The 15,747-nt window shown below is 27.1% G+C and overlaps 2 protein-coding genes across 2 annotated transcripts; one reads left to right on the forward strand and one right to left on the reverse strand.

Moving 5' to 3' along the window:
* Positions 1-37: 37 nt before the first annotated feature.
* On the forward strand, positions 38-7,282 carry LOC135140207 (receptor-type tyrosine-protein phosphatase gamma-like). The gene is made up of 7 exons (XM_064070652.1): positions 38-119; positions 180-230; positions 295-450; positions 6,461-6,584; positions 6,638-6,743; positions 6,791-7,024; positions 7,074-7,282. Exons 1-7 carry the CDS (start codon positions 89-91, stop codon positions 7,176-7,178), a joined length of 807 nt encoding a protein of 268 aa, XP_063926722.1. The 5' UTR covers positions 38-88; the 3' UTR covers positions 7,179-7,282.
* Positions 7,283-14,430: 7,148 nt separating this feature from the next.
* Positions 14,431-15,126, reverse strand: LOC135140104 (uncharacterized). Its single transcript, XM_064070519.1, has 2 exons — positions 15,082-15,126; positions 14,431-15,032 (listed from the first exon to the last, which is right to left on the reverse strand). The coding sequence occupies exons 1-2, from the start codon at positions 15,100-15,102 to the stop codon at positions 14,442-14,444; spliced, it is 612 nt and encodes a 203-aa protein (XP_063926589.1). The 5' UTR covers positions 15,103-15,126; the 3' UTR covers positions 14,431-14,441.
* Between the last annotated feature and the right edge of the window lie 621 nt (positions 15,127-15,747).

Genomic DNA, 15,747 nt, shown 5'->3' on the forward strand with positions numbered 1-15,747 from the left:
TATTCATGTGCAGCCTTTAGTATAAAAGAACTTTTAAAACATTTTATATGTGTCTTTTGCCTTACTTCACGCCCTAACGAATGCGGAAATGACCAACTTCTGTATTTTATTTTTCATCTGTAAGTACTATTAACTTTATTATTATTTATTTATTTATTTATTTGTAAAATTGCTCTTAGGCATTTTTGTAGCGAATAAAGCGGTGGCTGACTGGAATTACTTAGAACAGAGTAAGATAAATTTAGTCAAGTGTTTAGGAACTTTTGAATAACATAGATGTAATACCAATTTTAGGGAAATGGCCTGCCAAAGATTGTTTAGATGGAAGAAAGCAATCTCCCATTAACATCCACATAAAGAACGCCACACTCGCAAAAACTGCTCCTTTACAGTTTAACAATAAAATTAGTGAAAAATTAAAAGCCAACATTAGAAACGAGGATTACACAGGTTTTAGTCGCTTAAGGCGGTTGTTACATTGAAGCGGGCAAAAGATAGTTTCTTTCGATTTTTCAATTTTTAAATTTATTGTTTTATCGATTTTTTAATTTCTCGATGCTTAGTTTTTCCGTTTTTATTTTGCATTTGTTTCAATTTTTTAGAATTTGAATTTTGAAATTTTTCGATTTTTTAGTTTTCCAGTTTAAAATTTATTTTTCTATTTGTAAATTTTTTATTTCTCAATTTTACCGATTTCTTCGTTATTCCTTCCTTCGACTTTACAATGTTGGAATTTTTCTATTTTTCGATTTTCTAATTACTCCATTTTTCAATTTTTTATGTTTTTCGGTTTTTCTTTTACAATTTTTCGATTTTTCGGTTCTTCGTTTCCTCAGTCTTTCGATTTTATATTCTTCAATATTTAGATCATTTAATTTCTTGTTTTTTAAACTTTATCGGGGTTTCAATTTTGCTATTTTTCGGTTCTCGATTTTTAATTTTCCCAGGTTCCAATTTTTTATTTCTTGTTTTTTTCGAACTTTCAATTTTCGATTTTTATTTAGCAATTTTTCGATTTTACAATTCTTCAGTTTTTCGGTAATTTGGTTTTGCGATTTTTTCTTCCTTGATTTTTGGGTTTTTCAATTTTTCGATCTTATAACTTTTAAAATTTGAAATTTTTGACTATTGAATTTTTCAACTTTACGATTTCACAATGTTTCGATTTTTTTATTTTAAAATTTTGCGAATTTTCGTTATTTCAATCATACTCGTTGTCTTTTAATTTTCCGAAATTTCAAGTTTTCGATTTCATCATTCTCCAATTTTTTAATAATTTTTAATTTTTTCAATGAATTTTTCATTCATTACCTACATTTTTCAAGCTTTTGATTTTTTATTTTTCTATTTCTCGATTTAAATTTTCGATTCTTGGTTTTCTCCGATGTTTGAATTACATACTTGATTTTTCAATTTTTTTAGATTTTCGGTTTTATTTTACAATTTTTCGTTTTTTTAACTTTTGCAAAATTTCACATTCGGTGTTTTTTTTCAATTAGAATTTTAATTCTTCAGTTGTTCGATGTTCTAGCGTTTTCAATCTTTAAATTTTTTTATTTTATGACCGTACAATGTTGGAATTTTTCTATTTTTCGATTTTCTAATTACTCCATTTTTCAATATTTTTGTTTTTCGGTTTTTCCTTTAAAATTTTTCGATTTTTCTGTTTTTCGTTTCCTCAGTTTCTCGATTTTATATTTTTCAATGTATAGATAATTTAATTTCTTGTTTTTTAAACCTTATCGAGGTCTCAATTTTGATTTTTAATTTTCCCATTTTTCAGTTTTTCGTTTCTTCAATTTTTCAATTTCCCGATTTATTATTTCCTGTTTTTTAATTTTCCGATTTCTCAGTTTTTCAGATTTTTCAATTACTCCATTTTCGAACTTTCAATTTTTATTTTGCAATTTTTCGAGTTTACAATTCTTCAATTTTTCGGTAATTTGTTTTGTGATATTTTATTCCTTGATTTTTGGGTTTTTCAATTTTTTTATCTTTTAACTTTTAAAAATTTCAAGTTTTTGACTATTGAATTTTTAAGTCTTCGATTTTTGAATTTTAAAATTTTGCGAACTTTCGATATTTCAATTATTCTTTTTTTTTAATTTTCCGAAATTTCAATTTTTCGATTTCACAATTTTCCAATTTTTTAATAATTTTTGTTTTATTAGATTTTTCATTTCTTCTGTTTTTAATTTTAATTTTTAATTTTTTCAATGTTATGATTTCATAATCTTTAAATTTTTCATTTTTTTCTTTTTTATATTTTTCAAGTTTTTCACGATTTTTCATTTTTCGAGTTCTTGGTTTTTTCCGACGTTTGAATTACATACTTGATTTATCAGTTTTTTAGATTTTCGATTTTATTTTACATTTTTTTGATTTTTTAACTTTTGAAAAATTTCACATTGGGGTGTTTTATTTTATTAATCTTTCAAATTTTAAGTTTTTAGATGTTTTAGTTTTTGTTTTAAGTTCCTAGTTTACTAATTTTTCAGTTTTTTGAGGTTTCGGTGTTACAATTTTTTGATTTTTCAATTCTTCGATTTTCGATTTTTCAGTTTTTAAATTGATGGATATTTCAGTTTTTTATTTTTTAGTTTGTAGTTTTTACAATTTTTCTGTTTTTTAAGTTTTCGATTTTTTGCAATTTTTTAGTTTTTCGGTTCTATTTTGCAATTTTCAATTTTGTTATTTTCCGTCCTTGACGGTTTTTCAAGTGGTCAATGTTTTAACTTTTGAAAATTTCAAGTTCTTGAGTGTTGAGTATTCCAGTTTTTTAACTTGACGATTCGCAGTTTCGATTTTTAAATTTTAAAATTTTGCGAACTTTGGATGTTTCAATTATTCCCTTTTTCTATTTTTAATTTTACGATATTTCATTTTTCGATTTTATAATTTTTCAATAATTTTTTGTTTTTCGTTTCTTCTGTTTTTCGATTTTTTCAACTTTTGAATTTTTCGATTTTAATTTTTGATTTTTTAGATTTTATGATTTCGCAATTTTTGAATTTTTCATTATTACCTATATTTTTCAAGCTTTTGATTTTTAATTTTTTCGTTGCGCGATTTTTAAATTTTCGTGTGCTTGGTTTTCTCCGATGTTTGAATTACAGACTTGCTTTTTCAATTTTTTTAGATTTTTGGTTCTATTTTATATTTTTTCGATTTTTTAACCTTTGAAAAATTTCACATTCGGTGTTTTTTTTTCAAATTAGATTTTTAAGGTTTTTTTTCAGTTGTTCGATGTTCCAGCGTTTTCAATTTTTACATTTTTCGACTTTTCGACCTTACAACGTTGGAATTTTTCTATTTTTCGATTTGCTAATTACTCCATTTTCCAATTTTTTTGTTTTTCGGTTTTTCTTTTACAATTTTTCGGTTTTTCGTTTCTTCAATTTTTCGGTAATTTGATTTTACGATTTTTTGTTCCTTGATTTTTGGGTTTATCAATTTTCAATCTTTTAAGTTTTGAAAATTTCAAATTTTTCACTATTGATTTTTTTAATCTTACGGCTTCATAATGTTTGGTTTTTTTAATTAAATGTTTTAATTTTTCAATTTTCAATTTTTTTCAGTTTTCGCTTTTTAATTTTTGGATTTTTGAATTTTGAAATTTTGGGAACTTTCGATATTTCAATTATTCCCTTTTTTTTAATTTTCCAAAATTTCAATTTTTCGATTTCATTGTTTTTTTATTGTCCAATTTAAAATATATATTTTTTTTGGGTATTTCGTTTGTCTGTTTTATCGATTTTTTTAACTTTTGAATTTTTCGATTTTAATTCAATTTCAATTTTATGATTTCACAATTCTTCAATTTTTCAATTAGATTTTTTAATTTTTCAATTTTTCAGTTTTTATATGTTTCAGTGTTACATACGGTTTTTCGATTTTTAGTTTTTTTTTCAATTCCTAGTTGACAAATTTTTCGCTTGTTTGATGCTTCCGTGTTACAATTTTTTGAATGAACAATTCTTGGATTTTTCAATTTTTGATTTTCGATTTTTCAGTTTTTAAATTGGTGGATGTCAGTTTTTTGTTTTTTAGTTTATACGTTTTCACAATTTTTCAAGGTTTCGATTTTTTGCAATATTGCAATTTTTCGATTTTTCAATTTTGCGATTTTTCTATTTGTCAGTTTCTCGATTTTTAATTTTCCGATTTCTCATTTTTTACAATGTTTCAATGACTTCATTTTAAAATCTTTTAGTTTTTCGGTTCTTATTTTGCAATTTTTCAATTTTACAAGTCTTTAATTTTTCGATAATTTAATGTACTGTTTTTTCAGTTTTGTGATTTTCCGTTCTTTGAATTTTCGGATTTTCAAGTTTTCAAGTTTTTAACTTTTGAAAATTTCAAGTTTTTGACTGTTGAATGTTCCAATTTTTTAAATTTACGATTTCGCAATGTTTCGATTGTTCAATGAAATATTTTAATTATTCAATTTTCAGATTTTTTAAGTTTTCAATTTTTAATTTTTCGATTTTTGAATTTTTCAGTGTTACATACAGTTTTTCGATTTTTCAGTTTTTAAATTGGTGGATATTTCAGCTTTGTATTTTTTAGTTTGTACTTCTTCACAATTTTTCGGTTATTCAAGTTTTTGATTTTTTTGCAATTTTTTAATTTTTCGATTTTTCAATTTTACAATTTTTAGATTTTTCAGTTTTTCGACTTGTCAATATCTCGGTTTTTAATTTTCCGATTTCTAAATTTTTACAACGTTTCAATTACTTAAGTTTTCAATTTTTACTTTTTCGGTTTTTATTTTGCACTTTTTAAGTTTTTCGTTTCTTCAATTTTTCTGTGTTTCCAATTTTTAAATTTTTCGGCTTTTTGATTGTTCATTTTTTCCAGCTTCGAATTTTTTTTATTTCTCAATTAAATTTGTCAATCACATATTAGATTTTTCAAGTTCTTTTTTTTTATTTTTCCATTTTTGGATTTTTAATTCTTCAATTTCTTCTTTTCTTTTTCTGGATTTTTCAATTTTCCAATTTCGTAATTTCTTAATTTCTCAACCACCAAAATTTTCCCATTCTCGATTTTTAATTTTTCGATTTTTCAACTTGTAGTTTTTTTAATTTTTCAATTTTGCGATTTTTCTATTTGTCAGTTTCTCGATTTTTAATTTTCCGATTTCTCAATTTTTACAATGTTTCAATGACTTCATTTTAAAATCTTTTAGTTTTTCGGTTTTTATTTTGCAATTTTTCAATTTTACAAGTCTTTAATTTTTCGATAATTTAATGTACTGTTTTTTCAGTTTTGTGATTTTCCGTTCCTTGAATTTTCGGATTTTCAAGTTTTCAATTTTTTAACTTTTGAAAATTTCAAGTTTTTGACTGTTGAAAGTTCCAATTTTTTAAATTTACGATTTCGCAATGTTTCGATTGTTCAATGAAATATTTTAATTATTCAATTTTCAGATTTTTTAAGTTTTCAATTTTTAATTTTTCGATTTTTGAATTTTTCAGTGTTACATACAGTTTTTCGATTTTTCAGTTTTTAAATTGGTGGATATTTCAGCTTTGTACATATTTTTTAGTTTGTACTTCTTCGCAATTTTTCGGTTATTCAAGTTTTTGATTTTTTTGCAATTTTTTAATTTTTCGATTTTTCAATTTTACAATTTTTAGATTTTTCAGTTTTTCGACTTGTCAATATCTCGATTTTTAATTTTCCGATTTCTAAATTTTTACAACGTTTCAATTACTTAAGTTTTCAATTTTTTACTTTTTCGGTTTTTATTTTGCACTTTTTAAGTTTTTCGTTTCTTCAATTTTTCCAATGTGTTTCCAATTTTTCAATTTTTCGGCTTTTTGATTGTTCATTTTTTCCAGCTTCGAATTTTTTTTTATTTCTCAATTAAATTTGTCAATCACATGTTAGATTTTTCAATTTGTTTTTTTATTTTTCCATTTTTGGATTTTTAATTCTTCAATTTTTCGTTTTCTGGATTTTTCAATTTTCCAATTTCGTAATTTCTTAATTTCTCAACCACCAAAAGTTTCCCATTCGCGATTTTTAATTTTTCGATTTTTCAACTTGTAGTTTTTTTAATTTTTCAATTTTACAATTATGCAATTTTTAGATTTTCAATTTTTCAAGTTCTCGATCTTTAATATTTCATTTTTTCGGTTTTTATTTTTCATTTTTTTAACAAAAAAGAACAAATTTATGAAAACTGAAATTTAAAAAAAATGTAGACTAGGAAATTTTGCAGGAGTTTTCTTGCTGCGACATTTTCGATGTTTACCTGTGGAACATCAAAACACGTTGTGAAAATGTGAAAAATTAAAAAATGGACAAATTAAAAATTAAAAAATGTAACATTAAAACCTTGAATAATTATGTTACTCTACTATTTATTCTTATATTCGACCGACGCTATTTCTTTTTCCCTTTGGTGTAGTAACAGCCTTAAGCCAAAAATGACTGACTTGCCGTATTATAGTGGCTATATATTTGGAGGACATGTCAACCAAAGCAGTAATTTCAAAAGGTGGTTTAAACGGAAGTTTTGCCTTTTTGCGATTTGATTTTCGATGGCCATCTCAGCACAGAATAAACAATAAAAGGTAAAATGCACACGAGAACAGTTCCAAAAATATATACATATTTTTTTTTTAAGATTTCCGCTAGAAATTACTTTGGTTTTCTATGCAACGAAATATGGAAAGCCTGAAAATGCAATTCCTCACAAGGATGGATTTGTTGCACTTTGTGCATTTTTTGAAGTACTTAAATTTTTTGAAATAGCCACATAAGACAGTTTTTTTTGTAGATTTCTGAAAAGTCTAATCCTATTTTTGATAATTTAATTCGCAGTATTCCAGAAATCTCTCATAAAATGAACGAAGGCCCTGTTCCTCTGCAAGAAGAAATAGTCATTAGCGACTTTATTCCGAAAAAATATATAAGATATTTTCGCTATTTTGGGTCGTATATGAGGCCAAAGTGCGACGAAATCGTAACTTATGTAATCTTTCAAGGACCGTCCTATATATCACTTTCACAGGTATTGACATTGATCGATGTGAAAAAAAAATAATAATTTAAAATTCTAGTACTACGCTTTAATAGACATCAACGATAAGGCGGGTCAACTTGTTCGTTTTAACAACAGAAATATACAATATCAAAATGGGAGAAAAGTTTTAAAAAGTGCCTAGACCTGCGTATAATAAATATTATTAACAATATAGAACGGTAGCACTGTATGATGTGTAATATCTTTAAGTTTTCACTTTGTGGGAATAAACGAAAATGAAACTCGCTTCTTTTCATTTGCAATACAATTTTAAATTTTTTTGATTTTTAGTTTTCTAATTTTTAAAATTTCCGTTTCTTCAGTTTAATTTTTTTTGTTTTTTAACTTGAACTTTATAATTTTCTCTTTTTCATGTTTACATTTTGAAATTTTTCGATTTTTGAAGTTTTCAATTTATGAATATTTGACTTCTGCAATTTTTCTATAATTTTTTTCGATTTTTTGGTTTCCCAGTTTTAAATTTTTTCATTTTTCAATTTTTCGTTTCTTCAATTTATCGGCTTGCATTTTTAATTTTTTTTTTCCAATTTTACAATTTGTAAATTTTTGATCTCTCAAATTTAGCTGATTTTTCAAGTACCTATTCCAACTTTCGATTTTTACCTTTTCAACTTTTCAATATTTTTTTTTCAGTTTTGCGAATTTACTTAAATTTTTCGATTTACAATTTTTCCAGTTTTTAGCTTTAATTTTTTCGTTTTTTTAACCTTGGGATTTTTACATTTTACAATTTCGCAAATTTTTAATTTTTAAATTAACCGTTCTTTCAATTTTTCGACTTTTAGACTGTTCGAATTTTCGATTTTATATTTTGCAATTTTTCGATATTTAAATGTTATCTACAGCTTTTCGATTTCTCAATTTTTCGTTTCTTCAATTTTTCGATTTGTAGTTTTTGTGGTTTCAGTTCTAATTTTTTCGATTTTTTGACTTGAATTTTTTAATTTCACTGTTTTTTATTGTTTTGTCTTTTTCATTATTATGTCTTCGGAATTTTTCGATTTTTTAAGTCTTCGATTTTTTGTTTTCCAAATTCTGGATATTTAATTTTGTGATTTATCGATGTTTCAGTGTTACAATTTTTCGATGAGGCAATTTTTGGTTCTTTTCAATTTCTTGCTTTATTATTTTTTAAATTTGTCGACTATTGGCTTTTACAATTTTGCGATTTTTTCAGTTTTTGAATATTTGTTTGTTTTTCAATTACAATTTTTCTAGTTTTCAATTTTAAATTTTTCAAATTTTTAACTTTTGAATTTTTTGTTTCCATTTTGCAATTTTTTATTTTTTCATTTTTACGTTCTAGCAATTTTTCTATTTTTCAAGTTTTCGATTTTTTTGTTTTTCAGTTTCTCGATATTTTGATTTTTTAATTTTCCGATGTTAGATTGATACAATTATTCTGATATCTCAATTACCCTTTTTTTGAATTTCTTAATTTTCGTGTTTTTATTGTGCAATTTTTCAATTTTTTGTTTCTTTCTTCAGTTTTTCAATTTTAAGATGTTGAATTAATCGATTTTTTGGTTTTTCGGTTTTTATATTGTAATTTTTCGAGTTTTCATGTTCAAATTTTTCAATTTTTTGTTTTTGAACATTTAGATGTTTCAGTTTTTTGATTCTTCAGTTTTTCGATTTAAAATATTTCAAGTTTTCAATTTTTCAACACTGAATTTTGGAATTTTTCGATTTTTCGATTTTTTAGTTTCTCGATGTTTTGGATTTGTTGATTATTCCAATTTTAGATTTAAAAACGTCTGAATTTTTAAATAATTTAGTTATTTATTCTTTCAATTTTGCGATTTTTTTTTTTGTTTCTTAATTTTCAATTGTTCAATTTCTTATTTCTTCAGTTTTTCGATTTTACAATTTCTCAAGTTTTTTTTTCAATTTTGTGATTTTTCTTAGATTTTTCTTATTGCAGTTTTTCTGCTTTTGAATTTTAATTTCTTCAATTTTTTAACTTTCTTATCTTCAAATTTTACGATTTCGCAATTTCTCGATATTGAAATTATTGCTTTTTTTGCAATTTTCTATGTTACATTTTTTTGATTTCCCAATATTTCGTTTCTTCAATTTTTTCATTTACAATTTTACTAGTGTTCCTCGTTTTCAGAGTTTTCCGATTTTTCGTTTTCTTGATTTTTCGATTTCTCAATTATTCTTATTTTTCAGTTACCCCACTGTTCATTCTTTCAGTTTTTCGATTTTAACTTTGCAATTTTTCTTTTCTTCAATTTTTCTATGTTTTTCGATTGGAGACTTTAGCTTTTCGATGTGTCAATGTTACAGTTTCTGCAATTATTCGTTGTTGTTTTTTTCCATTTCTCGATGTTTAGTTTTCCAGTTTTCTGTGTTTCGATTGGAAAATTTTTCGTTTTTTCATTTTTTCGATTTTACAATTTTGCAATTTGTCAATTTTTCATATTACTCCTATCTATTTTTAAATTTTTCTCTTGATTTTCCTAATTTTTCAATTATTCCATTCTCAGATCTTTTTTGGTTTTCCGGTTTTATAACTTTTGAAATTTTCGATCTTTCGTTTGTTTAATTATTTTTGTTATTTTACGATTTCGCAATATTTCTGTTGTTAATTGTTCAATGAGATTTTTCAATTTTTCAACGTTTCCACGTTGTGGTTTTCGATTTTACATTTTTTTACTTCCCGAGCGTAAGCAAAGGAAGTATTGTAATCGAGTCCGTCGGCCGACTCTCTACTTTTACGTTTTCTCGATCTTTCATGACCCCTAGAAGACGAAGAAATAGGTCTCCCATTTCCGTCTGTCTGTCCGTCTGTCCGTCTGTCCGTCTGTCCGTCCGTCTGTCCGTCTGTCCGTCTGTCCGTCCGTCTGTCCGTCTGTCCGTCTGTCCGTCTGTCCGTCCGTCTGTCCGTCTGTCCGTCCGTCTGTCCGTCTGTTGTCCCGGATTTTTATTAGACAGATAATCTCCGAAAGTACTCGACCGATTGTTGTGAAATTTTGTACTTATATTAAGAATATCATGTAGATGGTAAAACGCTAACCAAAATTTGTCTAATCATCCCCACCACTAATGCGATGACGTCACTTCAAAATTGTACATAGTAAATGGGTTTTCAATTGTATAAAATAACATAGTCCTACACATGTAGTTTACAACTCCGAATCGACTTTTCACCCGAAACGTCCAGATTTTTGGAAAAAAAATCAAAATTATAAAACAACATTTTGAAATTTAATTTTTAATCTGCTAACCAGAATGCTTTGAAATGTTGCAGATGTTTTAAGGCTATAAAGAGCATCATAAATCTTTAGTCAAAAAATATTTGCTTACCCCCTCCAAAAACTTGATGACGTCAGCTCAAAAGTTTGTGGAATAAATCATATCTAAAATGTACAAAATATGATGAGTCTGTACTTGTGATCTATCACTCCATTCATATTTTTTGGATTTGCATATACAGGGTGACTCAAAAAAATTAATGAATGCGTAAATATATTTTATTGATTTAATCAGGAACTACAAAACCGAATGCTCTGAAATCTTGCAGATGTTTTAAGGTCATAAAGAGCATAATAAATGTTTAGTCAAAATATATTTGCTTATCCCCTCCAAACACTTGATGACGTCAGCTCGAAAGTTTGCCGAATAAATCTTATCTAAACTGTACAAAATATGATGAGTCTGTACTTGTAATTTATCACTCCATTCATATTTTTTGGATTTGCATATACAGGGTGACTCAAAAAAATTAATGAATGCGTAAATTTATTTTTTCGATTTAATCATGAACTGCAAAACCGAATGCTTTGAAATCTTGCAGATGTTTTAAGGTTATAAAGAGCATAATAAATGTTTAGTCAAAATACATTTGCTTATCCCCTCCAAAAAATTGATGACGTCAGCTCGAAAGTTTGCCGAATAAATCATATCTAAAATGTACAAAATATGATGAGTCTGTACTTGTGATCTATCACTCCATTCATATTTTTTGGATTTGCATATACAGGGTGACTCAAAAAAATTAATGAATGCGTAAATTTATTTTACTGATTTACTCAGAAACAACAAAACCGAATTCTTTGAAATCCACTGCGAAAAAAAAAACATAATAGGCATGCAGTCGTCACGTTTCCGACAGCGAGGGAAGTACTGTCGAAACTCTTTAGACCAATTTTTTTTTGTAAATTTTACAATTACATATTCGATTTTTCAATTTCTATATCTGTTAATTTATTGATTTTACAAATTTGCAATTTTTCGATTTCTCCGTTTTTTTGACTTTTCGATTTTTCAATTTTTCGTTCCATCATTTTTAATTTCTGAATTTTCCTTTTTTTTTATTTTTTAGTTTTTTTTTCAATTTCACGTTTCGAATTTTTTAGTTTTGCAAGTCTGCGATTTTCGATGTTTCAACGTTGCGGTTTTTTGTTTTTATAATTTTTCGATTTTTCAATTTTTATATTGTTGTGGATTTATCAATTTTACAATTTTGCATTTTTTTTATTATCCCATTTTTTGATTTTTTGAGTTTTCAATTTCTGGATTTTTAATTTTTCGATTTCTCAATTTCTACATCTGTCGATTTATCGATTGCAATTTTTCGATTTCTCCATTTTTTTGATTTTTCGATTTTTCGATTTTTCAATTTCTCGATTTCTCAAAATTTGTCAATTTTTCAGTTACCCCGTTTTTCAATTTTTTATTTTTTAGTTTTTATTTTGCAGATTTTCGATTTTTCAGTTTTCCGTTTCTTGAATTTTTACAATTTTTCAATTTGAGATAGGTAATTTTGCTTATTTTTTCGATTTTCCATTTTTTTTCTTCAATTTTTCGATATTAAGTATAATAATTAATTGTCTGTTGAGATAATTTAATTTCTACTTTTTTTTATTTTACGGCTTTTAAATTTTGCGATTTTTCGTTACATCATTTCTAATTTCTCAATTTTCCAATTTTTTCTTTTTTAGTTTTTTCAATTTCGCGTTTTCGAATTTTTTAGTTTTTCAAGTCTGCGGTTTTCGATGTTTCAACGTTACGGTTTCTTGATTTTAGAATTTTTCGATTTTTCAATTTTTATTTTGTTGTGGATTTATCGATTTTATAATTTTGCAATTTTTTTATTATCCCATTTTTTAACTTTTTGATTTTTCAATTTCTCAATTTTTAATTTTTTGATTTCTCAAAATTTTTCAATTTTTCAGTTACCCCGTTTTTCAATTTTATATTTTTTAGTTTTTATTTTGCAGATTTTCGATTTTTCAGTTTTCCGTTTCTTGAATTTTTACAATTTTTCAATTTGAGATAGGTTGTTTTGCTTGTTTTTTCGATTTTCCAATTTTTTTTTCTTCAGCTTTTCGATACTAAGTATAAAAATTATCTGTTGAGATATTTTAATTTCTAGTTTTTTCCAGTTTCACGATTTCGAATTTTTTAGTTTTTCAAGTCTGCGGTTTTCGATGTTTCAACGTTAAGGTTTTTTGAATTTACAATTTTTCGATTTTTCAATTTTTATATTGTGGATTTATCGTTTTTACAATTTTGCAATTTTTTTTATCACATTTTTTGATTTTTCGATTTTTCAATTTCTGGATTTTTCATTTTTCGATTTTTCAAAATGTTTCAATTTTTCAGTTACCTGGTTTTTCAATTTTTTATTTTTTAGTTTTTATTTTGTAGATTTTAGATTTTTCAGTTTTCCATTTCTTGAATTTTTACAATTTTTCAATTTGAGATAGGTAGTTTTGCTTGTTATTTTCGATTTTCCAATTTTTAGTTCTTCAATTTCCTATTTTCAGTTTTACGATCATGGAATTTTTAGATATTTAATTTTTCAAGTTCTCGATTGTTATAGTTCATTTTTGGGTGTTTATTTTGCAATTTTGCAATAAAAAGCACAAATTTATCATAACCGAAATTTTGAAAAATTGTAAACCAAAGGATTTTTGCTCCGGTAATTTCAACATTCTGCAACACGCAGTGAAAATCTGGAAAATTGAAAAATCGACAAATTAAAAGTAAGAGAAATTGTAACCCTGACACCGAAAATTCGAAAAAATTAAAATTAAAATATTGAACAACTAAAAACCGTTAAAACTGAAAAATCGAAAAGTTGATAAAATAAAAAATTAAAATAAATATCTAAAATTGCAAAATCGGTGCCACGATAAAAATTTAAAATATTTCCAAAAAAAAAACCTTGTTCTTTAAACTTTTTTTGATTTTTATTTTACATATGTATCAACATCAGTGGCGGCTGGTGGGTCAAAATTTCGGGTCGGCCAAATATTTTGAGTCTACACCTTGGTGTTATATATTTTCGTAATGTATGGCTGCTACTCATTAACCACTGACATTTTACGTGCCAGGATGTACAAAACATCTCAAATGTTTCGACCTGTTAAAATAATTTTTTATAGGAAATTGACAATGTTAGTTTGATTCCAAATACTATTAATCCTTAATTCTACTTGTTCTGCTTTATCATTAATTGAGAACCACCGAAAACATTATTTTTACTGAGTTCCGCGTCGACCGGCGGCTATACGGCTTGCCGACCCCGGACATCCACAATTAAATAATAATAATTAAATAATGACATGCAGTTAAAAAATATAAAAAAAGTAATAATAAAAGTACCAACTGTTAACTATCTTCATTTACATTTATTTTTTTTTAATGTATATGACAAATTGTCAAATAAATTAATTGAATAATTGAAAAATTAAAATGATTTAAAACTTTAAATTCGTTTCTGAAATATCTGAAAACGCTTAGATGCTAAAAATACAGAAAAAGCGCATTTATGTTGTAGCTAAGTTATGTACGAAAAATAAAATTTTAGATAATTTAATGTAATTTTTTTCGTTTATTATTCATACACAGAAAAATGTATTAAATCGACAATTATTATTAAAAAAAAATAGTATGCACTGAAGAACATCGAAGCCGTTATTGTTTTGTAATTTGGTTAGCTATCTTAAATATTAAGCGTTTTAAAAACTAAATTCGCGTTGCTGGGTACGGCGAAGGAGGATTTCGCCGGACCTGGCACAACATACGTTCCGCCAGGTCTTTGTCTACTACAGTGTACTAGACAAAGAGAACGATGAAACCGTAAGCTGCTACGAAGTCGAAACATCGAGTATAATGCATTCCTGGGTACGGCTTGCCGAAATCTCGCCGGCAAAGCGTGTTTATCAGCATTTAAAATTAGCAACAAATGCTTTATTTTGTACCTACAATATAATAAAATATGTTTTTAATATATATGATCTATCCTAACGTACATTCAAACTTTATTTCTTTTTTTATTTTCTAATTTCAACGCTTACTAAGTATTTTAAAATGACTGGTACGGCGTGGCCGACCCTGCCGCCCCTGACCAGCCGCCCCTGATCAACATCTATATGGTTTTCCTTTGTTGAGGCATCTTGGTTTTAGACTCGACGGGCGTAATGATCCCACTAGCTTTCTTCTTGGGCCCCCTCCTCTTCTTCTTCAGCAAGTCACCCGGACAGACCTTCGTGGTTCCTTTCCTCTTCAAAGTGCACGGATCTTCTCTATCTTCTCTAAAAACGGTCAGATCGATTTCGGGACATTTCTTCTTCTCTTTGTCATTGCCCCCTCCACCAGTCAAACTATACCCCACTAACTCCCTCAGCGGAGCACATTTCTTGTTCTCATCCTCTGGCGGGCAGTCGACAATTTTCCGCTTTTTCTTCTTCTTGGGACACTTGTCTTCGACGATTTCTTTCTCCTTGACCTTCTGCTTGCATTCCGGGAACTTGAACTTCTTACAGGGCCCTTTGCACGGCTCGCCCTTGTCGCTCGAGGACAACGAGAGCGAAAAGGCGGGTCGAGTTTTTAGCCCTAGGATCTCGTCTTCCAAAAATTGTGACACGCTTTTCTTCTTATCTTTCTTCTTTTTTTCGTCTTTTGTCTTTTTGTCTTTAGGGGCGGGACAGCGGGTGTCCTTCGGCCGTTCGCACGGGGGCTGTAACATTTACCGTCAGATTTTACTCTTTTTACCTCCTCCAGCGTACTTTACGCAAATCGCACTGCATTCCTTTCCGTTGCTCTCCCGCCACCTGCTCCTCTACGTCCACGTCGACTTCCGCTTCCTGGTACTCCATTTCTAGCCCGCTGCGACGCACCTTCGCCCCGCTCGAAGTGTGGAACTTCTTCTTGGGTGGTTTGAAGTTGGGGTTGTCTTCGGGCCTCCACGGACACAGTTTGCATTCGGAGGGTTTCTCTCGAGGATCTTCGTGACAGAATTCACTATACGCAGGGTACGGCGCTTCTTGTTTTTTGCAGTTAATCTAGAAGACAACATTTTTCAATTATTCCAAATTTCGATTTTTAAGTTTTCAGATTTTCAATTTTGCGAATTTATTAAAAATTTTTCGATTTGCAATTTTTCTAGTTTTAAATTAACCGTTCTCGTTTCGATTTTTAGACTATTCGAAATTTCGATTTTATAATTTTCAATTTTTCGATGTTTAAATGTTTCTACAGCTTTTCGATTTCTCAATTTTTCGTTTTTTCAATTTTTCGATTTGTAGTTTTTCTGGTTTCAGTTTTAATTTTTTCGATTTTTTAACTTGAATTTTTTAATTTCAATGTCTATTACTGTTTTGTCTTTTTCACTATTACGTTTTCGGAATTTTCCGATTTTTTTGTTTTCCAAATTCTGGATATTTAATTTTGTA

Source organism: Zophobas morio, unplaced genomic scaffold (assembly GCF_036711695.1).
Source record: "Zophobas morio isolate AGI-343-1 ecotype UQ-CSIRO unplaced genomic scaffold, CSIRO_AGI_Zmor_V1 ptg000038l, whole genome shotgun sequence".
Lineage (NCBI taxonomy): Eukaryota > Metazoa > Arthropoda > Insecta > Coleoptera > Tenebrionidae > Zophobas > Zophobas morio.

Coding starts and splice junctions, on each gene's coding strand:
- LOC135140207 (XM_064070652.1), top strand. CDS start 89: ATGACCAACTTCTGTATTTTATTTTTCATCT. Junction 231..294: donor CTGGAATTACTTAGAACAGA/GTAAGATAAATT, acceptor TACCAATTTTAG/GGAAATGGCCTGCCAAAGAT. Junction 6,744..6,790: donor CACTTTGTGCATTTTTTGAA/GTACTTAAATTT, acceptor TTTTTTTTGTAG/ATTTCTGAAAAGTCTAATCC.
- LOC135140104 (XM_064070519.1), bottom strand. CDS start 15,102: ATGCAGTGCGATTTGCGTAAA. Junction 15,033..15,081: donor TGCAGTGCGATTTGCGTAAA/GTACGCTGGAGG, acceptor TAAATGTTACAG/CCCCCGTGCGAACGGCCGAA.